The 24,511-nt window shown below is 56.2% G+C and overlaps 2 protein-coding genes across 31 annotated transcripts in view; one reads left to right on the plus strand and one right to left on the minus strand.

Annotated features, from left to right (window-relative positions):
- The window catches only part of MAPT (microtubule associated protein tau), a 97,056-nt gene extending 76,734 nt beyond the window's left edge, over window positions 1-20,322 (plus strand). For 15 of the 24 annotated variants that reach the window (XM_082706497.1, XM_082706514.1, XM_082706518.1 and 12 more), the window contains 5 exons: window positions 87-352; window positions 8,289-8,381; window positions 11,727-11,808; window positions 13,146-13,258; window positions 16,217-20,322. In XM_082706497.1, the coding sequence (XP_082562623.1) occupies window positions 87-352; window positions 8,289-8,381; window positions 11,727-11,808; window positions 13,146-13,258; window positions 16,217-16,432 (770 nt within the window). In that variant the 3' untranslated portion in view covers window positions 16,433-20,322. The remainder of the gene's footprint in view (window positions 1-86; window positions 353-8,288; window positions 8,382-11,726; window positions 11,809-13,145; window positions 13,259-16,216) is intronic. The other 9 variants (XM_082706516.1, XM_082706519.1, XM_082706504.1 and 6 more) reach the window with 1 other exon arrangement.
- A 1,223-nt stretch (window positions 20,323-21,545) lies between these two features.
- Window positions 21,546-24,511, minus strand: part of KANSL1 (KAT8 regulatory NSL complex subunit 1) — a 185,464-nt gene continuing 182,498 nt past the window's right edge. For all 7 annotated transcript variants that reach the window (XM_082706481.1, XM_082706485.1, XM_082706480.1 and 4 more), the window contains 2 exons: window positions 23,661-23,913; window positions 21,546-23,349 (listed from right to left, as the gene is read on the minus strand). In XM_082706481.1, coding sequence (XP_082562607.1) covers window positions 23,122-23,349; window positions 23,661-23,913 — 481 coding nt within the window. In that variant the 3' untranslated portion in view covers window positions 21,546-23,121. The remainder of the gene's footprint in view (window positions 23,350-23,660; window positions 23,914-24,511) is intronic.

Here is a 24,511-nt window from a genome sequence, read left to right on the forward strand (position 1 = left end):
CCCTGCCGGGACAGGCAGCCCCCAGAGTCTTTTCTTCCTTCCTGCCCTGCCCCAAGTGCTGGCCTCACCACCTCCTGTCTCTCCAGGTGAATCGGGGAAATCCGGGGATCGTAGCGGCTACAGCAGCCCTGGCTCCCCAGGCACTCCTGGCAGCCGCTCCCGCACCCCGTCCCTGCCAACCCCGCCCACCCGGGAGCCCAAGAAGGTGGCTGTGGTCCGCACGCCACCCAAGTCGCCGTCTTCGGCCAAGAGCCGCCTGCAGACCGCCCCCGTCCCCATGCCAGACCTGAAGAATGTCAAATCCAAGATTGGCTCCACGGAAAACCTGAAACATCAGCCGGGCGGCGGGAAGGTAAGGGCGCGCGGGCAGGGGCTGGCCCCTTGTCGCCGCGGCAGAGGCGGGCAGTGACCCTGCCCACACCCGTCCCCTCACACCCCGGCCCCTCCTGGATCTCTTCAAGGAAAGTCAGCTCTGGCTCAGTTCGGTGTTGGGTGTTGGGGTCACCACCACACTGTGAGTGCCCTGCTCAGGGGACAGAAAGCACTGGTTCTTTCCTTCCCTGTGTGAGCCCCTGCTGATCGGACAGTCTCTCTGATGATGAGGTTGGGTGTGTCTCTGTGACCCGGGGGCACCCACAGAGGTTCCCCATCCTGTCTCGTGTTTAGAACATGACACGACCAACCTGTAGGTGAGTCTCTCTGGTGTTCGTGGGACATTTCTCGAGGTTAACATTCTCTCTAATCCTCAATTCTGGGGGAATCTGGGGTGCCCTTTTGAACAACTGGTTCTTTGGGGGCACATGGGCACTCATGAAATCTTTGGTTTCCCTAATGGTGGAGAAATGTGAACTTCCAAAGGCCTAAGGTGGCGGGAGGTGGCGACTGACCTGGACCCCTCCTTCTCCTCTTGTCCCCTGCCCCCCCGTTGTAGAAGCTTGGTCGAAGCTTCCCAAGGCTGACATAGGGGCAGCTCATAGAACAGAAGTGTATTTGCTCACTGTTCTGGAGGCCAGAAGGCCAAGATCAGGGTATCGGCAGGGCTGTTTTTTTGTTGTTGTTGGGTTTTTTTTGAGGTCCCTCTGCTCGGCGTGTAGATGGCAGCCTTCTTGTGTCTCACGGGGGCTTTTCTCTGGGTGCCTCTCTGTCCTAGCCTCCCCTTCCAAAAGGACCCTGTCATACTGGATGGAGGCCCGGCTTGTGAAAGTCCCTATCTCCAAATGCGGTCCCATTCTGAGGCATTGGGAGTTAAGACATCAGCATATGAATTTGGGGGGACACAGTGCAACCCTAAACAGCCTGCTCCCCACCCTGTACTGGTGGTTGGGGGTGGGGAAGGGAGAAGAGATGGCTTGTGTGCGGGGGACCAGGACTCAACTGTTGAGGCGCTGATGTGTTGGGCCTCCCGGACTCGGGCCGTCGGGGCACCCGTGATCCTCCTGCTGTGCTGGGGGAACGTTATAGAACCCAGAGCCAGCATTTCCCTTTCCAGTCAGAGCCGCTCGTCTCCCCCCCACAGCGGGGACCGTTGGCACTATGGATGTCCCTCTTGGCTGGGGCCTGGGTCACCATGAAGGGAGGGTGTCTCAGGGCTTTCTGTCTATGTGGGTGCCTTAACTGAAACCCTGAGCTCTGCTCCCTGCGGAGCCTCAGGGCCTCCCCTCAGCCTTCTCCATCCTTGGGGTCCCGAAGAGTCCTGCCCCGCTGGGAGGTCTGGGTGCCTCTCCGGGTAGAGCCCCAGGGCTCATGGCCACTGGTCTATGGTCCCCGGGGTTGGCGCTAGACCCGTGTTTATTTTTCTGTGGTGTTTGCCTTGGCTGTTCCTTGTAAAGATGCCTGCGTCCTTCCAGAAGGGGCTCTGGGGCAGCTGGGGTGTTGGCTTGAAGTTGACCCCTCTGTGAAGCTTTATGGACAGAGGGTTGACGAGGGGATGGGTTGTTCCCACGGGTGTCCGCACACCTCCCTCAGCGCCATGAAAGTCCCACGTGTGCCGTTTACACAGCATAGAGGGACCACTGGCCCCTCATGGTGGAAAAGGGAAAACACCGCCCGCCCCCCCCCCCCGCCAACACAGCCAGCTCTGCACCTGTGAGAAGATTGTGGGGCTGCGACCAGTGTCTCAGGACAACAATGACTGCAAGAGAGAAACTCACCATCAGCAAACTGCGCCCCCCCAACTGCTGCCTGTGGGCTGTCACACACCAGCAAACACCCACCTCTTCCTGCCCCGGCCGCACCCCCATCAGCCCAGGCCGCACCCCCCCCCCCACGCCCTGAGTTCCTCTGAGGTTGGCACGGAAAGCGTGGGTGTCCCTGGCCCTGTTCCAACAGTTCGGCACAGGCCCCAGTGCTGGGGCGGAGCATTTCCCACTGAGGACCCTTCCGGGGCCAGAATCTGCCCCTCGCACCCACAGCTGCCCACCAGTGGGGGAGGAGTCCAGTGGATGGGGGCAGCGACCCGAGGCTCTGGGTGGCCCAGTCCCCCCTCCTTAAGACCTCACCGTGCTGGGCGCAGACCTATGGCCTCACATATACTGGAGGGGTTCAAGGGGAGAGGAACACTTTATCTGGGGCTCCGTGGGGTAGGGCGCAGGGAAGTGGCCTAGGGAGGAGGAACAGCTTCCCTTAAATCCCATAGAGAACCTAAAAAATTGTTGGAAACCTCAGCCATAACGAAGAGGAACAGTAATCTCCAGAGAAAACGAGGAGCCAGGAAACAGGAGAGAAGGCACGTGGGATTTGGGGAGGGCTTTCAGAACGCCTGGACTAAAGGTTTCTGGAGCTTTCCTTGTGATCGTTGGGGCCCGCCAGACAGTAAGGGCTCAGTGGGAGCTTATTTCGACCGAAAAAGGGCCGGCACTGTGAGTCTGACGAGTACCGTGACCCCCTGCATAGGTGGTCCCCTGAAGGAGGAGAAGCGAGAGGGCCCAGTTTGAAAAACCTGCAGAGACTGAAAATACCCAGGATCGACATAGATCAGTGACTGGGGGAAAAAAATGTAAAACATCCGTGTTCTGCTTTGTACTTTACTCTGTTCTCCTGATTTGCTACTACGAGTAGGTATTGCTTGAAGATTCCAGAATTCTTTTTATTTATTTATTTGACAGACAGATCACAAGTAGGCAGAGAGGAGAGGGAGAGAGAGGAGGAAGCAGGCTCCCTGCTGAGCAGAGAGCCCGATGCGGGGCTCGAGCCCAGGACCCTGGGATCATGACCTGAGCTCAAGGCAAAGGCTTTAACCCACTGAGCCACCCAGGTGCCCCTCCAGAAGTCTTTTTTAAAGGAAAATGCAGATAGTCACTTGGCAACTTGAACAGAATCAGCTGAATCCACCAAAGGCTGGGGGAGAAGGCAAGGCAGGCCAGCACCGCAGACCCACATGCCTGCCCCCCGGGGGCAGTGGCTCTCCTCCCTGACTGCAGGAGAATCACCTGGGGAGGCTTGGTGGGGGAGGTAGGAGATTCTTCTAAAAATCCTAGTGCCAGAGCCTTCCCCAGGCCCATTAGACTCTCCCAGGGAGCCCCCCCAGGTGTTCTCAATGTGCAGTCCCCGCTGAGACTTGGATTCTCACCTGCTGGCTCTGACCTCGACCCCTCCTAGGCTCTCCTGTGCTACGCAGATCTGAGGACTGAGCACAGAGGGAAGCACAGGGATCCCAGGGACCATCCAGAGTGGGAGAGAGACGGAGCTCACTTGGGGCCAAGGCCTCCTGGTCAGAACTGGGGCGGAGCCTATGGCTCTGAGGATGTCCAGACCAGTCCTGCAATGCTTGGGCCCCAGGCAGGACAGAAACCAACCGAGAGAGCCAAAGGGTTCCCCCTCCATCCTCCAGAGCTTTGGGCTGCAATATTCCAGGTGGCCACAAGATGGCAGCAGAATGCTGTGTCTGTCTCCACCCGGGAGCACTGAAGACTGTATTTTTAAAATTCATTATATTTAGCAACAGGGTCCCAGTTCTCTCCTAAAAAGCACACAGAACATTTACGTGAAGTCAGTTAAGTTCATTTGTACCTGGGATAGCCTGCCTCTCCTGGATCAGGGCCAGGGATTCAGCTGAAGCTGAGCTGAGGGGCCCGGCCCTGACGAACCAGGCTGGGACCCTTCCCCGGGGACAGCCCTGTAACTCCCAGGCCCTCCAGGCACCTCTCCCTGTGCACGGCATCTGTATCTCTCAACAAGCTTGTGTAAATCCCTTCATATTAAAGATGTACCCCATACATCGACTCTAGCTAGGGGTGCCAGGCTGGGCCCAGCCAGCACCAGGCCATGCTGGAGACAGGCTTTGCCAGGGACAGCCGGTGGACACTGGGCCGGACTGGGAGCTCCTGGGGGGAGGACTGGGCCACCTGGAGCATCTTGAGAGCTCTGAGCACGCACTGAGTCAGATCAAGGCCTGGGGAGCATTTGGCACAGCTTCAGGTCCTCAAGGAAATGGACAAAACCAAAGGGAGCGCTCTTCCTCCCCGCCCCACCTCAGCCTCTCCTCCTGGATCAACCCCGAATGCAGGAATTTCTCCCTTGACTGTGAGTCCCCTGAATCAAAATCTGGAGATTTGAAAACATCGTTCTTTCCTTTGATGAGGATTCTCAGTGTCTGCCCAGAGCCGAGGCTCAACAGTCCTACATGTGGCTGTAGCTGAGAAATTAAGTTTCTGGATTTCAGTTTCATAAAGCCAACCCTTTTAGCTCCCTTCTGAAAATCTAACACTTCGTAATGGGTGTTGACTTAATTTGACCACTAACAGTAATTCAGGTCTTCTTTGTAAATATCCTTATGTCTACTGCCAAATCCCACAAAAAAAAAAAAAAAAAATTGTTGCCCTTTTTGTGGGATTGGAACAAGAAGCAGCCACATTAAAAAAAAAAAAAGTCTATGTACGATCTTGTTGCTTAATATCGCTAACTTCATTTGGTGAGTTTCTTAAATGGATTAGTTCAGAAAACAAGGTTATCTTTGTTGCAAAACTGGTGAGTTTTCTTTGTCAGATAAGGGTTATGGAGCTCCTCATGGTCCCTGTTTTGCCTTGATTTCCAGGACGTTCAGAGTTCAAGGTAGTTAGTGATCCGTCTCATCGACAGTCTTGAGGACCTCTCCTCCTTTGACTATTACCCTTTTAATTTTGTTGTATTAGTATTGTGTGTGTGTGTGTGTGTGTGTGTGTGTGTTTTCTAATACTAGACAGCCCCAGTGCCTTTTGTGAAAGCAAGCAAGTCTGCTTCTGGGACTTCATCAGTGGAAAGGGATGAGTAAACCATGATGTAACCCTTCTGTGGGGACAGAGGGCATTCGGGTCGCACTCCTTAAAATCTGAGGGTGGAGTGCGCTAATTCAGAGACACTGTGCTGAGGGGCGGCCCCGTCCCACTTGCTGCTCCGGCTCCTGCCTGGGCTGAGCCCTACATCTCCTCCCCGGCAGGAGAGAATTTCGGAGTCCACCCAGAGAGAGGGTCGTTGGTCCTTGGTGTTTGAGACACCCAGCTTGAGGACAGCTGGGGTGAAGTGTTGTTGTCACGTGGGTAGCCCGTAGTGAGGTCTTGATGTGAGAAGGTCGCTGAACCCCTCGGGGCCTCAGATGGTCTCCTCAGCACCAAGTTAGGGGCATGGCAGGTGAGGAAGATGATGTGGAATCAGATATTTACCCAACCGCTAAATGAGGAGTGGTTTTTACATTTAAAAAACCAGAGAAGAGGGGCACCTGGGTGGCTCAGTCAGTTAAGCATCTAACTTTTTTTTTTTTTAAAGATTTTATTTATTTGACACAGAGAGAGAGAGAGATCACAAGCAGGCAGAGAGGCAGGCAGGCAAAGAGAGAGAGGGGAGGAAGCAGGCTCCCTGCAGAGCAGAGAACCCCACGCGGGGCTCGATCCCAGGACCCTGGGATCATGACCCAAGCCAAAGGCAGAGGCTTTAACCCACTGAGCCACCCAGGCTCCCGGAGCATCTTACTTTTGATGTTGCCCCAGGTCATGGGTCTAAGGGTCGTGAGATGGAGCCCCGTATTGAGCTCCACACTGGACAGGGAGCCTGCTTCCTAGTCTCTCTCCCCCTCTCTTAAAAAATAAGTAGGGGCACTTGGGTGGCTCAGCGGGTTGACCTCAGCTCAGGTCATGACCTTCAGCTCAGGTCATGATCTCAGGGTCCTTCCGGCATCAGGCTCTCTGCTCAGCCGGGAGCCTGCTTCCCCCTCCTCTCTGCCTCTCTGCCTACTTGTGATCTCTATCAAAAAAAAAAAAAATAAAATCCTTAAAAAAAAAAAAACAGAAGAAATGACAAAGCCTAAATTTATAAACATTTGTAGAAAAATATATACCTACCAGCAAAAAGGGGGCAAAGGAACAACAACTTCATAATAATAATTTTTTTAAAATGCAGAATAAGCCAACAATGCAGTCCCATTTATTTTAGTCAAAGAAAGCAAACCAAGTCTTTAAGTGTCCGGCACTGGCAGCCGTGTGGCAAAACTGACTTTCCATGGTGCTCATGGGGTAAATTAATCCGACCCTTTTAGAAAGCCTCTTGGAGAGTTATTCTGAGAATTTTTAGAATATTTATAACTTTGACCCAGAAATTCTTCTTCTGGGACTCTGCTATGAAAATAATCCATCCTATGGAAAGGACTCCTTGCAGAAAGATGTTCATGGTGAAACTGTTTTTGTCATTTAAAATAAATATCTGGTCACACAGATGTCACAAAATGGAATATGACATATTTAAAATAATGCTTTTCATGACTGTAGATAAGACAAATGCTTAGAAGATGATGCTACTTATGTAAATAAGACCCTTTAAATGTAGTTTTATTTATAGATCTGTGACTTCAAGGGAACAGAATGAAAAGTTGGTTGTTCTTGGGTTAGGGTAATGAGAAAACTGTTTTGGTTTTTTGCTTTTTTTGACCTGTTTTTCAAAATCATAATGTTTTGTTACTTTTCTAATGGAAAAAAAAAAAACATAGCTTTTTATTTTAAAGGAACATAGAAGAGAACGAAAAAGGTGGGCAGGTGCATGCTTACTGGGTGTTTCGAGCCGGACCAGTAAGGTTAGGGAAAAAAAATGGGATGGGGTCCAAGAGAAGCTTACTCTGTTTTTATTTTGTCAGGCTAAGGACATCTAAAAATGATAAACATGATCTGCTACCAATGTAATTTAATAACTAATAATTTAATAAAGGAAAGGCCATTTGAACAAAAAATAGGATGGACAGATTTTGCCATTGTGTCCTGGTTTCCTCGTTTTGAGGAGGACCTTGAGGGCTGGCTCTGGCTCTGGGGTCAGGGTTTGGGACCCTTCTCCCCCCAAAAGCCAGGCCAGGACTCTGCAACACCCCTGCCCCCCACACACAGCCACCCTCGCGGGCCCCAAGTCCCCCAAGCAGCAACTCCAGCCTGGCTGGCGTTCCCAAAGGCCACATCAAAGAGGTTGGTGCCGTTTCGTGAATTCCAGAGAGCAACTGGTTCTTACTGGGGAGCTCCTGCTCGCCAGCTGGTGGCTGTTCTCTGCGCAGAACAGAAGCGAAGGGAACCGGAAGAGAAGCACAGGGCTTCCCAGCAGGGAGTGAGCCGGGGATGAAGATGTTACCACCGCTCCGGCCCACCAGACTCACCTCCTCTCTGCCACGGTTGTCGGTGTATTTTAGTTTTTAGACAAATTGAGTAAAAATCAGCCACCGCTGAAATGGTGGTGTCTTGCACAAAGAGAGGCCGGGATTCGTGTCTCTCCGCAGAGCCCTCTGTGTCTTCCCTGTGATTCTCACACCTAGCCGAGCGCCCCTACGAAGCCCCAGGCGAGCTTTCCAGAAGCACAGAGACCAAGATGCTAATTCTAGGTCCGGGTGGGGTAAAAAAATTCTGCAGGTGATTCCAGTGCCTCCCAGCTCTGAGGACAGGCACAGAGAGCTCTCAGAATGTTCGGGCAGGCCTGGTAGGTGTGTGGATGAGGACACGGATGGGACTTTGTTTCTCTTTTATTTATTTATTCGGTCACATATTGAGCACATCTCACTCCATCCCGGCCTGGAGGACACTCGGCTGGGGTTTATAGGTCTCCGACATGCTGGGGGGGATACGAATGGCCTCCGGGTGGACGTGCTTTCTAGGCCCAGCGTTGTCCAGCCCTCGCAGTTCTGGAAAGCCTTCCTGGGGCAGCGCCCCTGGGAAGGCCTGACTCAGGCCTCCTGCCCTCAGCCTGGCGCCGCCTCTCCCGGCCACGAAGCTGGCGGTGGGGGAGGACGGTAGCACCGGCGGGGGTGCCTGGCGTGGTGTGTCACTCATCCTTTTCTCTGGCTATCAAAGGTGCAGATAATTAATAAGAAGCTGGATCTTAGCAACGTCCAGTCCAAGTGTGGCTCAAAGGATAATATCAAACACGTGCCAGGAGGCGGCAGTGTGAGTACTTTCACACTTTCCCCGCACCCCACTGCTGTTTGTAAGAGGCAGCGTGGGTGTAGATGCTCGCGAGACATTGCAGAGAATAAACCATCCCCCGGTTCAGGGTCAACCTGTGTCCCCAGTACCCGTAGCCCGGGCTCCCCACACTGTGCCCACTGTTCTGGGGAGCCTAGGCTGCCCCAGCACTGGTGGGTCCCCTGGCCAGTGCAGGCTGCCGGGGCGGGAAAGGGCAGATGACCCCGCTTGCCAGCTGGTGACTCTCTGTCCCAGACCAGAGACCGGGTCCTCACCCTGTAACACCCTGGGCGGGGGGGCGCCACCCACCATCCAGCACAGTTCCCTGGAAGCCCCACAGCCCGCGGGAGGTTGGGCCAAAGGTGGTGGCACCCAAGTCTGGGCTCGGTCCCCTCCTCCCCTGTGACGGTGGCAGGTTCACCTTGACAGCCCCAGGGACAGCTGGCCCGCCTGGGCTGACAAGCAGACGCAGCGTCTTCCTGTCCTGCCTCGGGCCACGAGACGTGCGTCCAGTCTCTGTTAATGTTTGCACCCCGCATTTGCAAGGCACGAGCAGGTCCCCAAGCCTGGGCTCGGGCTACACACAGCCCCACCCCTGGCTGAGCCATCAGGTGCAAAAGAGCCCAAAACAGTGCCCCAGGGGACCCTGCCTCAGGCGGGCGGGGCAGGCAGGCGTTGCAGAAAAACGCCACTTTGTACCCTTTTCAGTCTGGCTTCCTCCAAATGTCCTGGGGGCACCGGAGTCCCCAGTGGGTGAGGACCTGAGATCTGGGGTTGGCATCCTCACTGCTCACCCACCCACTCTGTCAACTCTGCCGACCCCCTCCAGCCTCTCGGTGGCCACACACAGTAGGGACGTCCAGAGGAAGGGCACCCCTTCTCCCCGGCCCCCTTCCCTGCCTCTCGGTTAACTGGCAGCCAACCTTTAAACCCATCTCAGCGGGAGGCCCAAGCCCCTTTGAGGTCCCCCCTCCCTGGGTCCGGGAGCAGGGATCTCACTCCCGGCTAGTGGAGCCTGGGGAATGGTGGCAGCCCCTGGCCAGCTCTCTCTCCAGAACATACCCAGCCCGGGCCGCACCCCTGTGTCCAGCAAACCCCCACCCCCACCCCGAGGTTTATTCTTGCAATGTGCCGCTGTCCCCACCCTGAGCACCCGGACCCCGCCGCTGGTCCCGGGACTAGCGTGTGCTTCCCACCGCTGCTGCATGATGCTTCGGTAACGCTTCCTCACTGGTGTCTGCTCCATGTCCCCTCTGTGTCCCCGGTCCTTGCGCTCCGGTCCCATTGCTCCCAGAAGCCAAGGGAAGGTGTGGGGACTGCCCACGCCCCTGGGCTCCAGGTGGCAGCTTTGACTTCTGGAGTGCTGGTGTTGCTGCAGACGAGGGCTCTGGCCCGGGGAGGAAGGCTCTCTGGTGTGACACCAGTCTGGTCAGCTGGTGGCAGGTGTGCGGGGACAGCCAAGGCTGTGGGGCCCAGGGGGCCACAGACAGCAGACCGCTCCTCCGGGTCTGAGTTCTGGGGAGACTGTAGCTTCCCACAGCTGCTGGCTGTGCCCAGAACCTCAGGTGCTGGGGGGCACCCCCTGTCTGACCTGCGCTCTCTGCCTGCCTGAGGCTCACCTGTAGGAGCTGGCAGAGAGCCCAGGACTTCTCAGGCTGGCCTTGAGCACTGGTTTGCAGTAAGGGCTTCACAGAAATCTCTTCTCCTGGTGGACGGTGGCTGGGGGGCTCCAAGCAGCTTCCTGTGTTCTGGGGGTGCTAGACGACTGGCCTGGGCCCCCGCCTCTGGCGGGCTGCCCTCCCTTCCCGAGCCTGGTGGTGACTTCCCAGCAGGCAGACTTCGCTCCTTGTCCATGTTGGGACCCTCCCCACCTCCCGGCTGGCTCTGGACTCCACTCCCAGGCCTGGCCTCCTCCCTCTCTTGGCCTCCAGTCCGCCTGGCCTGGCCTCCTGCCCTCAAGCAGTCCTTTCCCTCTGCCTGGCCAGGTTCCTCCGCCTCCCTGCCCCCCTGTTCCCTGGTCCAGGCCGGGAGGGGCTCCTTCCCAGCCTCTCGGCGCCCCGTGCAGCACGCGCCGGCTCCCAGACCGGACTCCCTCAGAACCGTCCCCCCCCTCGCCCCGGGGCTCACCCTCCCAGGCGTGGCTGCCACCCTGTGCCCGCCCCCCCAGCCTCACTCCGCACACCCCACACAGGCCAGGGGCACCTGTCAGCCGCGCTCAGCTCGCCATCAATAAATGGCAAATGCCAGCACGATTTTCATTCACTAAAATAATTTGGAATCATTCCAGATGATTTAGACAGAAGTAGATCTCCTTTTTTTTTTTTTTTTTCTGGTTCTCTGGCTCCAGGCCATCTCTCCCCTGGGTCACCCCAGGGGCAAGGACTGGGAGGCAACTCCCCACTCCACGGTGACTGGCCTCTTGTACCCACAGGTGACCTCACCCTGGTGGCTGCTGGCAGCTTTAGGAAGTGTCCGTCAGTGACCATCCAGGGATTCCCTCCTCCCCTGCCATGGCTATGGGGGATGCTGTGGGCGTGTCTTCTCCAGGGAACCGTTCCTTGGGCTGGGACTGGTGGCTCACTCAGGAGCTGTCACCCGCTCTGGAGGGCAAGCCACATGCTGGGCCCTCAGCTGGTTCTGAGGAGCCCCGAGGCCTCCCCTACCTGTGTGTGTCCCAGCGGGTCCCTGTGCCTCCTTGCCATCTCCTATTGCTTTGCTCCCTGGGTTACAGAACCCAAATGTCCAGGACACTGTGTACCCAGGTGCCGGCCCGCTCTGGGTCCTGCTTGCTGACTGTCCAACGCTCCCGCTGCGGTGCTGGGATTTGTGGGAGGCTGTCCTGGGAGCAAGTCCCCCACCGAGCCTGCTCTGCCCACTCCTCTCTGAGGCTCAGCCACCAGCAGACCCAGCTTCCCTGCTTTTGCAACAAGATTTTCTGAATGTCGCACACACGGATCGCGCAGATCCCTTCTGCTTTGTCCCCACTTACTGTGGTGTCTGTGTCACGTCAGGGAAGAGTGACTCTTTGAAACCAGCGGTGTGGGCTCTGCCCCGTGACAGAGGCTCCCTGTGTCCCCCTGAGGGACGAGAGCACTCCGGTCCCACTGTTATTTTGTGAAGACCCGGCTCCCCCCGTATGGGGCAGGGTTGGCAGAAGTCCGAAGATGCAGCTTCCCACCATGACGAGGGGTGTGTTCCTCGGGGCGCCAGGAAGCACAGTCCCAGCAGGGCCCGATCTGCCGGACACAGCTGCTTGTCAGGGTGTGCCGCCCACAGTGAAATCATCCTGTTTTATTCTCTGTCTCTCGCTCATCGTCTCACCTCCAGGTGCAGATAGTGTACAAGCCAGTGGACCTGAGCAAGGTGACCTCCAAGTGCGGCTCGTTAGGCAACATCCATCATAAGCCAGGTAGCCCCTACAGAAGGCGGGAGGGTCGGGGATGGGGGCAGGACCGGCTGGGGGGTGCCTTCTCCTGAAGTGGCTGGGAGGGACGGAGGGGTGGGGCTGGCCAGGGGGACATTGGAAGTGGAACTTGCTGGGCTCCGGGAGGGGCGGCTGCCCTGTCTCGCTCCTGCGTGGGGTGTTGTGCTGGCTAAGGCAACTCCAGGAGAGAGGGCAGAGGCTGGTCCTGACCCCAGCTTGTGGTTCTCTGAACAGGTGCACAAAGGGCCTCTGGAGCTGGGGGAGGGCCTGATCTGGCTCCCGGAGGCTGGCTTGTGTGGTCCCCAGCCCACGTGGAGGGCCACTTCACCAGCCCTTGCCACGCTCCTGCTGTGACTTTGTTTCAACAGATAGTACTGCTGGGGCTCTGCCACGCTTGCCTTTCCCCTCCCCGTCCCACACCATGTAGAAGCCAGAGCTAGTAGCTGTAGATCTCTCTGCGATGGGGGGACTGTTCTAGACCTGCTCTGTTCTGTCAGATAGCCACCAGCCACGTGTGGCTGTTGAGCCCTGGAAACGTGGCTAGTGCATTTGATGAAATGAAAATTTTTTTTAAATTAAAATGTAAGTAGCTACACATGGCTGATGGCTACCGTCTTGACCAGCGCTGATGTGGACTCTAACTCCTGCCCGGGAGTGAGGGCTTCTGCCTTAAGCCCCATTCAGAGGGGCATCATTGCTTGAAGCGTTCCCGTGGGGAGGGAAGGCCGGCAGACACATGGTCTGGGCTGTGTCGCATCGGTTTCAGGCCGTGGGGGTTTCGTCTCTCCCGGTGAAAACCGTTCCTCACCTGGGGCCACCGTCCTCCCATGCTGGGAGCTGCTTTCTCAGGTGGCTTTATCCTTTCTCCAGAAAGGAACGGCATTAGTCACTTCCCCAGGCCGTGTCCACCATGCTTGGGCTCGGCCCTGAGCATCCAAGGAAGGAGAAGGGTCCGGGCCCTGGTTTGGTTAGGATGCGTTTCACCATTTAGTTTCATTCAAAGAGCTTGTTCCTTTCGGGACATTGGCATAGAAAGACTTCACTCTCTGCAAGCTTAGAGTGCGGAGCCGTTCCTCCCGGACTGAGCTGTCCGAGACCTGTGCGGTAACAGAGGAGGAAGCGTTTGTTGAGCGAATATTGGATGCCCACTGTGATGAGAGAAATGCAGCAAGCTGGCATCAGGCCCTTTGGAAGGGCTTACCTGGGCCCCAAGCACCTTCTAAATGAAGGGTAGTCCTACCCGCTCGGAGAGGCGGGTGTCTTCCCGGCATCACGCGCTCTGCCCTCCTTCAAGGAGCCGTGCCCCATGTGCCTTGTTTCAGGAGGCGGCCAGGTGGAAGTCAAGTCGGAGAAGCTGGACTTCAAGGACAGAGTCCAGTCGAAGATTGGGTCCCTGGACAACATCACCCACGTCCCTGGCGGAGGGAATAAAAAGGTAAGCGGGGCAGGGCGGGGAGGAGGCTGCACTTGCATGTGGCCGTGAACGCTTTCGCAGCCTGGTCCAGTTCTCCAGAGGAGGAAAGCCGAGGGGCCTGTCTTGGTCGGCTTGATGGGGATTCTCAGCAGGACAGTGATTGCCAGATTTGATGTCCCCCCGCCCTCCCCCCAGACTCTGATGGGTCTCAGGGGCCGCCTGGGCACCTGGAGTTTCGAAAGCTCCCAGAGGATTCGTCTGTGCCCTTGAAGGTGAGAGCCGCAGTCCTCGGCGACAGCAGTCGGCCGGCGGCTGGCAAGCTTCCGCGCAAGGAGGCAGGGGCCTCAGAGCCCGCCCCAGCGCACCACGAACAAGTCATGGGAACATAACCTAATTTTCTAAATGGGTCACTAGGCAGTTAGAGCAAAACAATGCTGCTGAAATCCAGGTTCCTGCAGAGCACCTGCCTGTCTGGCACAGAAATGTCCGCGGGGAGGCTGCTGGCCCGAGATCTCGGCGATCCCTGCAGTTTCTCGAGTCTCCGCGTCTCGCTGTGTGAGCGTGGGGGAGGGGGACGCGAGGATGCATGTGGCCCTGAGAGGGCTTCTGCTGGGGGCGTCACAGGATGTGGGCTCGTGGCTGCCCTTTTCCTCTTTTGCAGAAATGCAGCCAAAACGCCCTCTGGGGGGTTCCCACGCATGCCCGCCGTGAAGTTCTGGAAACGGCTCTTCTACCAGTTTATAGCGCCTCCCAGCAGCTGACAGAGCTGTGGGGGAAGAGAAGGGAGGGTTCCAGAATGGGCACAGACTCTGAGACCTAGCCCAGCATTGAGAAAGTGTGCTGCCCAAGGTGGCTCGGCTGGTTGGACATGGCAGCAGGGAGTCGGCTGAGCCAGTCGCCCCCCACCCCCGCCCCTCATCCCCCCGTGCCTCCTGGGTCAGCACCGGGCCTTCTCGATAGACACACCCCATGTTGTGTTTGAGGGGAAGGCCCTACAGTACAGTTTTGTAGAAGCACCTCCTGGGATGGTCTTAAAGCAGAGGCTGCAAACTCAGGCCTGCCCCTCCCTGGGTTAAGGCCTTGGTGACTCCCTGGGTGAGGGAAGGTCTCCGCCCACCCCTGGAAGCTTCTGGGTCCTGAGCAAAGCTCTGGGCTTGACTCTGCTTGGAGGTGTGACCGTGGGCAGGATGGGCGAGGGCTCTGCACACATTTCTCTATCAGCAAAATGGACAGAAATAGCCACATCCCAGGGTGGTGGGGAGACCCAGATGAGACCATGTTCTGGAAGGTTCCGGGTATTTGTGGCCATCTAAGAATGTGAGTCCGAGTCAGGCCTGAGTGTGAACTTATTTTAACTCACCTCTGTGCAGGCTGAGAAGGATGGGCCTGGCCCCCTACCCAGAAGACACTGTCCTGATCGGACTCATGCCCCCACTTCCTGATGTGATGAGCAAAACTGCTAATGAGCAGTGGAACACAGGGCCCCTGACGCCTGAGCCCCTTCCAGTTTGGGAGATTTGGGGACATTCCCAGGACCCTATCGCTTTTCCTTCAAGACTCTACCATTAATGCTCTTATCAAAGGTTATGTCCCAACAGCCTTTCAAATACCGTGATAGGGAAGGGCTGTTTTTGCAAAGCATTGCACCAAAATGGACAAGATACCCGTAGAGCGTAAATGGGAGCCTGGCTTTTTGCTAAACCCACATTCACGCCCCCTACAACGGGGGCTCTTCACCCCCGGGGCCGAGGACTCCTGAAATTGTGCGGAGGAATTGTGGGTGGGCGAGCACATGCCCGTGTGTACATTTTCCTGGCTTCACCAGATGGACAATGGTCCCAGGGCCCAGAAGAGCAGGGAATTCCTGTGTCCACCACGTCAGGACTCATCAGGGATGATTATGAGCTGCTCATGTCTCTAGCAGATGCTTTGAGTGTCCCGGGTCTCCTGTGGAGCAAAAACCTCTGGGCCTCTGGCTATGTTCCTGTTTCTGTACTTGACAAAGAACTTCAACATGGCAGGATTTCTAGCCCACCTGCCAGTGCTGCCCACAGCTGCTGCCTCCAACCCCCCCCTCCAACCTCCATCACCGGTGATGGGGAGGAATGTGTGTGGCTCGTGGCTGGCCAGCAGTGACTCTGGTGGTGTGCCTTACTCACCTCTGGCTTCTCCTTCATGCCTTTTTTTTTTTTTTTTTTTTTTTAAGATTATCTTTATTTATTTGAGAGAGAGAGAGAGCACAGGCAGGGGGTAGGGGTAGAGGGAGAAGCAGACCCCCTGCTGAGGAGGGAGCCCGATGTGGGGGCTGGATCCCAGGACTCTGGGTTCATGATCTGAGCCAAAAGCAGGCAAACTCTCAACCGACTGAGCCACCCAGGCGCCCCTCCTTCATGCTCTCATTTGCAGCTTGTTAGTATCTATTAAAATCAAATGCACTTGGCTTTGGACCTTCCAGCCATTCTGCTCCTAGGATGCATCTCCCCGTGTGTGAAATGCCGTGCACAGGCCGGTACTCAGACAAGCGTTGTGATCAGCAAGGATGCGGGAACAGTGCGAAAACCCGCGCTCCAGGGAGCAGCTGCATTTTCGTAGAGGACGGTAGAATGATCCGCGGGACAAGCATCGGGGAAGCCAGGGGCCGATAATGGAAGTTATTAGGCCAAGAGACTGAAGCGTAAAGCATGTGATATTGTCACTCTGTGTATTAAATACACAGACACACGTCTCATAGATCACGTTTGTGCATGTGTGGGAATTTCTGGAAGGACACACAAGACACGAACGATGGTCACTGCGTCTGGAGAAGGGAAGCGGGTGGCACACAGGCAGCCGTGTGCAGATGTCCCCTCTGGAAAGGAGATCACACCGCCCCGGCCGCCACCACCACGGCTCCCTTCCCCCTCCTGAGCCCGTAGGCAGGCCCAGGCTTGCCCCCCTTTCCGGGGCTTCGCTCACCCTCGCTCTCCTCCTCTCTTGCAGATCGAAACCCACAAGCTGACCTTCCGCGAGAACGCCAAAGCCAAGACCGACCACGGGGCGGAGATCGTGTACAAGTCGCCCGTGGTGTCTGGGGACACATCTCCGCGGCACCTGAGCAACGTGTCCTCCACGGGCAGCATCGACATGGTAGACTCGCCCCAGCTCGCCACGCTAGCCGACGAAGTGTCCGCCTCCCTGGCCAAGCAGGGTTTGTGATCAGGCCCCCGGGGCGGTCAATAATCGTGGAGAGAAGAGAGTGTGGAAAAAAAAAGAATAATGATCTGGCCCTTCGCCCTCTGCCCTCCCCCAGCTGCTCCTCACAGACCGGTTAATGGGTTAAGCACTTAACCTGCTTTTGTCACTCGGCTCTGGCTCGGGACTTCAAAATCAGTGACGGGAAAAAGAGCAAATTTCATCTTTCCAAATTGATGGGTGGGCTCATAATAATAAAATATTTTTAAAAACATTTCAAAAGATGGCCACACCCGACATTTCCTTGGGCAATTCCTTTGGATTCTTTTTTTTTCCCCTCTGAGTAGAAGAGGGTGGAGAGGCTCTGCAAGCTGCTTCTGGGGCATCTCGAGGGACTGGGGCGTCCCCTCTCTGCCCCATCCTGGGGGTGTCACAGAGGCAGCGGCAGCAACAAAGGATTTGAAACCGGGTTCCATGTTGGAGCTGTGGATGATGTCAACCTTGTAGGGGGGGAGGGGAGGGAAGGGGAGCCCCGGGAGAGCCGGTGGGGGGAGGGGGGAGGGCAGAAGGGAGAGCATGGGAGGGGCCGCTGCCCTCGGCCAGGAAGGGCAGCAGGAAGGACAAACTGCAAACTTGGACCAAGTGGCCTCCTGTGCTTGGTGGCCCCGGGTCTGCTGTGGGTCAGTGTGCCACCCTCTGGAGCAAGACTCCGGTCCTTCCCCTATACCATGAAGGGACGCTGGTGGGAGGAGGTGGCCGTTTGGCGGGAGGGTGGCACCTTGCGGATCACTTCCTCGAAGACTGACCTTGATGTCCCCAGTGCTGGCCTCTTTCTCCCTCCCTGCAGGGTGGGGGTCCTGAGCTGAGGGGCTCCCCTTGGCCCCACGGAAACCCTGTTTTATTGAGTTCTGAAGGTTGGAACTGCAGCCACGATTTTGGCCACCTCACCGATCTGGGACTTTAGGGCTAACCGGTTCTCTTTGTAAGGACTCGTGCCTCCTGGGGGCATCCGCCTGCTCCCCAGCCTGGGCCTCTGGCATCTCTGGGTGTGCGGGGCTCCGGTGGGTGGGTCCTGAGCCTCCTGTCCCTCCCACGGCCACTGCAGCCACCTGTCTCCCCCACCCCCCACCCCCCGCCATGCCCGTGTGTCTGCTGTGCAGAGCCCAGTCACTGCCTGTCCCCCTCATCGTGTCACAATGTCCCGAGTCCCCAGCCTCACCACGCCCCTTCTCAGCAATGGACGTTGTTCAGATGCGGGAGGCACCTGCTCTCATCTGAGGGGTGTGAGTGAGTGGAGGCAAAGCCCGGACCCACGGTGAGACCTCGGTCTCTTGGTTTAAGCTCTGCTCACCAACTGGTGTGTCCCCCACGAACCCGATGACCTTCCTCAGTTCCTATTCCCCACCTCTCCTCATAGACTTGAGCCCAGGTGGGCTCAGGGAGGACCCGGGATGTTTTTGCCTTGTTTACTTGGAGAGCCTTTTCCTCCATGAGGGTCTGTCCCCCTTCCTGAGCTGAGCTGGCCGCAGGCTGGCTGTCCCGGTTCCAGAGGTGGCACCAGGACAGGCAGGTGAGGCCCCCTGGGCAGAACCACACCACACCCCGCCACCCCCCCAACTTCCACCCAAGCTCACGACTGCCAGCCTCTGAGAAACCCCCGCCACCGCCCGACCCCCGTGCGGACCCCCAGAAGGGGAGCACATCCCCTCGGAAACGGTCTGTCCCCCCGGCCCAGCTGGAAGCAGTGCCGACCGTCTGTCCTGCTGGAGCAGCTGAACATATACATAGACGTCGCCTTTCCCTCCCCGTCTGCATCCTGTCGCCTTGTAGTCGGATCTGTTTATGCTTGGATTCACAGAGTGACTATGATCATGAAAAGGAAAAAAAAAAAAAGGACGCATGTATCTTGAAATGCTTGTGAAGAGGTTTCTACCCCACCCCTTGGGGGTCCTAGATGTCTCCCCGCTACACACACACTGGGGCCCGGCTCCAGGGGACCAGTGTCTCTCTACCCTGCTGGGGCCGCCCGATTGGAAAGGCTTTCACAGCCTCTGGGACCCACAGAAGACCAGATTGTGACATCCGAGGACCCTCCGCTTCGAGGAAGGCCTAGAGCACAGGACGGAAGCTACGGCGCCCCCTCGCGGCCCCTGCCGGGGTTTCCCAATGTCAGGGCGGAGAGCAGCGGATCTCCAGGCCGGCCTGGTTTGCAGCAGGAAGATGGCCCTCTCTGGTCCCAGCCAGAAGCCCCCAGCAACCCCGAGAGGGGGTCTCGGGATCCAGTTCCAGCTGGGGAGAGGTCCGCAGCCCCTCCTCAGCCCAGAATGCTGGGGCAGGCAGCCCGGGTCTCCCCACTGCATCCCCACAGCCACGGCAGGGGTTGCGCCCGCCCTGGAGCAGCCCTGGGAGCCCGAGCCGCCGGACTGCAGAGGGGGGACCCGGCCCAAAGCCTCAGTCGGAGCCCCGCTTGCCCAGCACAGGGAAAGGGAACCCCCTTCATAGAAAATCGATTTAGAGAAATTCAGCAACCTCGGGCCCAGTCTCAGGCAGCCCTGGGGGCTGGGCTTCGGTTTCCAGGGCCCAGGGCTTCGGTTTGCAACCAGGTTTCCATGCAAGGAATCATCTGGGCCCGGAACTGACCACTGTGAGGCGCTCCATCGCTTTGAGTCCCAGCTGTCCTTAGAAGGGTCCTGAGGAAGAGAAGGGAAATGCGGTTCAGAGTTGGTAGCTCATGGACACTCGGCCCCTCCTTGTGGCCACGGACTCTGGCTGCCCGTTCCGCAGTTGCTGAGCCTGCTCGGATACCTTATTCCTAGGGCCTTGCTCAGAGGGCCCTGCAGTCTCCCTGGTGGGATGGACTACTGGGGACGGCCCAGACAGCACGGTTTAGGGTGATCGGGTCAGTGCTGGCCGGGAGACTGCAAAGGGATGCTGGCTTGTGACCTTGAATGAGGACAATCCACCCCCCCCCACCCCCCCCCACCCCTGCTCCAGGGCTGGGCACTCTGCCACCCTCATTGCCCCCACCTCCACGGTCACTTGGAGCTCTCCACTCACTTATCAGTAGTTCCATTTAAATTGACTTCAATGCGGAGACTGTATCCTGTTTGCTTGTCGTGCTTCTGGGGGGAGGGGGGGAGGAACCTGTAAGATAGTTACTAAGGGCAGAGGGAAGTCTTGGAGGGTAGCAGTTCAACCGCCTTGTAACCCTTTTCTTCAGATCACCCACGGTTTGCTAGAGGTCCCTGGGGTTTCACCTCTCCCCTGCCAGGTTTCCCGAGACAGCGGGCGGCCGGCTCGCGCTGTCTCCCACCCAGCCCAGCGCAGGCAGCAAGGCTCGTGGAGGAGCCTGGATATACAACTGCCCTCTCAGGGGGCCCCTAGGCCCCCTAGGCCCCCAGCCCTGCCTCCCGCAGACCCTGGCATCCTTCCATCTAAGCCACTGGCACCTCTGTGTCACCTTTCCCGCCAGCTCTGGCCGCGCAGCCTGCCCTCCTGGCGGTTGCAAGTGTTCCTCCTTCACCCTCTTCTATCTTGTCCCCAAGTAGACCCAACAAGGTGGGGACGAGGGCGGAGGCGGAGGCGGTCAGCCTGTCCCATCTACGGGCTTGTGGCTTTGAGACTTCTGGTTTCTCTTCAGCTTCGAAAAGGGTTACCCTGGGCACTGGCCCAGAGTCGCCCCTCCTAATGGACTTTGCCCTGTGAATTTGCAGTGTTGGACAGGACAATTTCTGCCACTTGCAAGTCCCACAATTTCTTCGGTAATTCTGAGGGTGGGGGGAGGGACATGAAACCATCTTAGCTTAGCTTCCTGTCTGTGAATGTCCCTATGGTGTACTGTGTGTTTTAACAAATGATTTACACTGATTGTTGCTGTAAAAGTGAGTTTGGAAATAAAGTTATTACTGATTAAATAAGGTCTCCGTGTGTGGATTCAAATAAGAAAATAATTGAGGATGTAGGATTTCCAAGTCTTTTCCCAACCCGGGAACATGGCTCTGAACAGGGAATGTCAAGGTTGCTAAAACCTGGACATCAGAATTTAACAGCTCTCTCCCGGGCCCAGGAGATGCAAGAAGAGTTTTCAGACTTGTTCTTTCTGCACGGACTCAGACCGCTGCTCGCAAACCACCCCGGTCCGACTCACAACGGCAGCACCGACCCTGGGGCCGAGCTCAAGAGGCTGCGCTCCCAGTTGGCCAGACCCATGCCAGCCTACTGCCACCAGACAGGCGGGGATAGTGGGGGAGATCGGTTTTGGTCCCTAGACCTGCGAGTCAGTCCAACTGAATCTGCCTGCCTCTTTCCTTTGGATCCTTACTTAGATGGGGGGGGGGGGGGGGGGAAGAGGTCCGCTGCGTCAGGACAGGAACACCGTGTAGCCCACAAAGGAAACAAAAACAGAAAACCGTAACCCACTGAATTATTTAGTAATCAGGTCAAGGCGCTAACAAGGAACCCTTAGATCTTCATACAAAGTTGCAACTGTGTATGCACCCCCCACTCCCATCCCTGCTTGAGCCCCTGTGGGCAGAAGCTCCCACAGAAGCGACAGGGCAACTAGAGAGAAATGCCACCTCCAGACTCAGGGGCTTCTCTGCCAGGACAGGGGGCTTCCCTGGTGGCATCGACTGCACTGCCATCAGAAGGAAGAGAAAAAACAGGGATCAGGCCTGCCCACTTCCGGGTCGTGCACAAAGAGAATCCAGCACTGAGCCGCCTCAGAAAAATGATGTTACAAAGTATATATACATTCTCACTGACCCCCAACCCTGGGGTGGGGGAAACCAAGAAAAAAAACAAAGCGAGAGGTGGTATCTCTCAAGAGTTTAACAATTTAGAATAGATATGAAATGTCATACAGCTGCTGGACTCACTAGGGAAAGGCAATGATCAAACGATCGATCTCTTACATCCAACAAGAAGATTATCTACGGAGATCCCCTGTCCTCTGGGTCCCCTCACCCCCCACCTCCCCCGACAACATCCTTTTCCTAGTGACCATCAGGTGACCCTGTGAGGTGCCCAGAGACAGAATGGAGACTCCCCAAGAACTGCTCAGCAGGGCAGAGGCCCGGGCTGCCACCATGGCCATGCAGAGCCAGTCCAATGTCAAGAAAGGCCTGGCAACACAACATTCTGTAACTTTTTTTTTATTATTTTTTTTTCAATTTTTCCTTCCTTTTTTTTTTTTTAAGCACTAGTCTGTGCTTTGCGAACAGAATCAAGACATTAACAAAGATCAGCTTCTCTGAAGAAAAGCATTTCTATAGAACAAAGACAGCTACATGTTTCGCTGCCAATACACAGCTCAAAGCAGGAAAAGAAAATATTTACAAAATACAAGGTTTTTTTTTCCATTTTTGTTTTTGTTTTTTTTTTTTAACAATGCTAAAAGGGTTATTCAGAATTTTCAACCTTATAAATAGAAGAAGCACTTTATGCATAGGGATATGGTGCATTATTGTTTTTTTAAAGAAACAATGACAAACCCTTTAACTTGCAAACAGAATCAAAAAAAAAAAATCACTAATGTTGAAAATTGTGAAAAAACCCCAACCATTAAGCAGTTTGTCTACTATTTTTATACGATTACAAAATGGCAACAACAAAAAAAAATAAAAATAAAGAAGTCCTTATTGCCCCCCCTTTTGGTGATGTGATCATACATGAGACAGGCACAAGGTTAACCAAGGGGGGTGGTGAGGGAGCGATGGGAACCACAGCTGGGACCAGACAACGTTCCACAGGCAAGGGGAGCATGGAAGAGGGAGCATGGAAGAGGAAAAGGTCTAACTGACACCGACAGGGAACCGGATGTGAAGGAAACGGAACTAAATGCATCTGTGACAACAGAATCATACAGGGAAGATGGCTGCTCGTGTCCCTGACCCCCCAGTTTGCAGAGGAGTGGGAATGAAGTTAAGTAGCCCTAACCCTAACGTCACAGACAAGGACAGGTGGTAAAAACGTCCCGAGTGGAAGGACTGGTCCGTACAGGTATGTGGACAGTGTCGGGGAGCAGACGACAGGGCACGAAGGGGCAGGACGGGGACCTGAGCAGCCGCAGCTAGGTCACTGCAGTTAAGGAGTCAAAACAGAGATGACCAAATGCAGAGGAAACCCTAACTAGGTCTCCAAGATCTGGATGACAAGGGGAAGCCATTCTGTTGACTGAGAGCTTGGTGAGAACAGGTGGCAATTATGGCCATGAGGCTCTGGTGGGGGTGCTCTAGCACAGATGGCCAAGGGGGATCCAGCCAGGAGGGCCAGCGCAGGGCCAGGCCACCACCGATGGCAGGGGAGGGAAGAAGGCGGGGCCCAGAGCAAGCTGTTCTCCCCTCCCCAACCCCCTCTGCCCACCTGGCTGGTGCACCCTGCCCACAGGTGCGAGGAGAGGGGTGATCATCTAGCATCGCTAAGTCCAGTGATTCAACAGTGCAGAGGACATGCCAGGACCAGGCCAGCAGGGTCTTATCCTGAACTTCTGTTTGCCAATTGGAGGAAGTGCTCAGGTGTGTGACGACAAAACATGGAAACCAAAACCAAAAAACAAAAATCAAAACAAAAAATACCAAAGTATAATCTAAATTCCTTAAATTCACTAAAAACTGTGAAAATTTCCGGCATATGATGTTTGAATATCAAACGCAGAGATTTCTGAAGCTTTAATGCCAATAGTTAGTGAGTCTGTTTAGATTCTCGTCTCCCGCTCATCTGTGAGTTGGACGCTGAGCTGTGACCGTTGTTGCCAAATGCCGACTCTTGACGGGGACAGCAGGAGGTGAGGTGGGGGCCACCTCTGCCTCTCGGCCAGTCTTGCTGCCCGAGGTGCGCCGAGTGCAGCGGGCTGCCCGTTCCTGTGCGTCCAGTTGGTCCTCACACTCCGCCTGGGGGCTGTAGGCCAACGGGAAGGTCCGCCGTTCCCACGGCTGGACGGACTGTGGGGAGACAGACAGACTGCCACGGTGAGGAGCGAGGCCCAGCCTACATCCTGCCCCAAGGCCCTCTCCCAAAACGTGTGGACTGAAGTTCAAGACTAGTCCCTCGAGAGTTCCTAGAGTGGTCCAGGAACACCCCTCGGAGTGGGCACCCATCCCACGGTCCCTTCAGAAGGTCACTTTTAAGTGCAGCCCCTTTAAGATGCAGAGAGGGAGGGGCATGAGAGGCAGACCCATCTTCAGGGGGTGCTGTCTCTTCCCCATTCTGTCCCCTACCCAGCCGACCCCCACGCAAAGGCAGTGTTCCTCACCTGCTCATCCAGCCCCAGTTCTGGCGTGGAACAACGGGTGTCCTCGCTGGCTAGGTGTCGCAGCGCATCCCGAGCCACAGGGGTGAGGGGGGCCGAGTGCAGTTCCGGGCTGATAGGGCTCCTCGGGGACTGACCGTGGGAGAACTCCGACAGAGAGTGGCTACTGCTGACATCAGGGGAGGCGGGCTGGGGGGTGGAGGGGTTGGCACTGCCCAGCTGAGGAGTTGTCCGGCCATCTGATGACCTGTAAGACCTGGACACCAAGGAGATTGCAATTCTGAGTGCCTGGGCGACAGGGGGATTACTTGTAGGTTGATTTTCGGGGGCTTGGGGAGGAGGCAAGAAAAGAGTATCCCAACTAGAGGAGCGGAGGTAGACGGACACAGTTCATTCCCAGGAACCATAAACCCCTCGTCTCCTCCACCGCTCTGTACGGGGGCGGGCGACGCTCCGATACACAAATCTTAAGAAATGGGTGCACCTATCGTCCCAAGAGAAAAGCCAGAGCAGAACGATGCCAGGGGCCAATCTCTGGCACAGTGCTCACCAAATTCACACGCAAGGGAAAATCATCTAGGCTTTGAAAACTGTTGTCAAGGGAGAAACAGGGCCCTAAATCTTTCTATCTGAGACTCCTGAGGGTTTCTGTGCCTCTGTTAGCCAAACGGAGACAGGGCTGGCCAGTTCTTTTGAGCAGGACCACAACCCCCCAATTCAACTGTCCCAAGGAGGGTTAACTGTGGTGAGGCCTCCGAAGTGCCTCTGGTTCAATCAACACAACCCTCAACTGGCCCCCGAACGGCCCAGCCAGCCGCCAGGCAGAGCCGGGAGATCACGCAAGTTTGCCACAA

Source organism: Mustela nivalis (assembly GCF_964662115.1).
Source record: "Mustela nivalis genome assembly, chromosome: 17".
NCBI classification, from domain to species: domain Eukaryota; kingdom Metazoa; phylum Chordata; class Mammalia; order Carnivora; family Mustelidae; genus Mustela; species Mustela nivalis.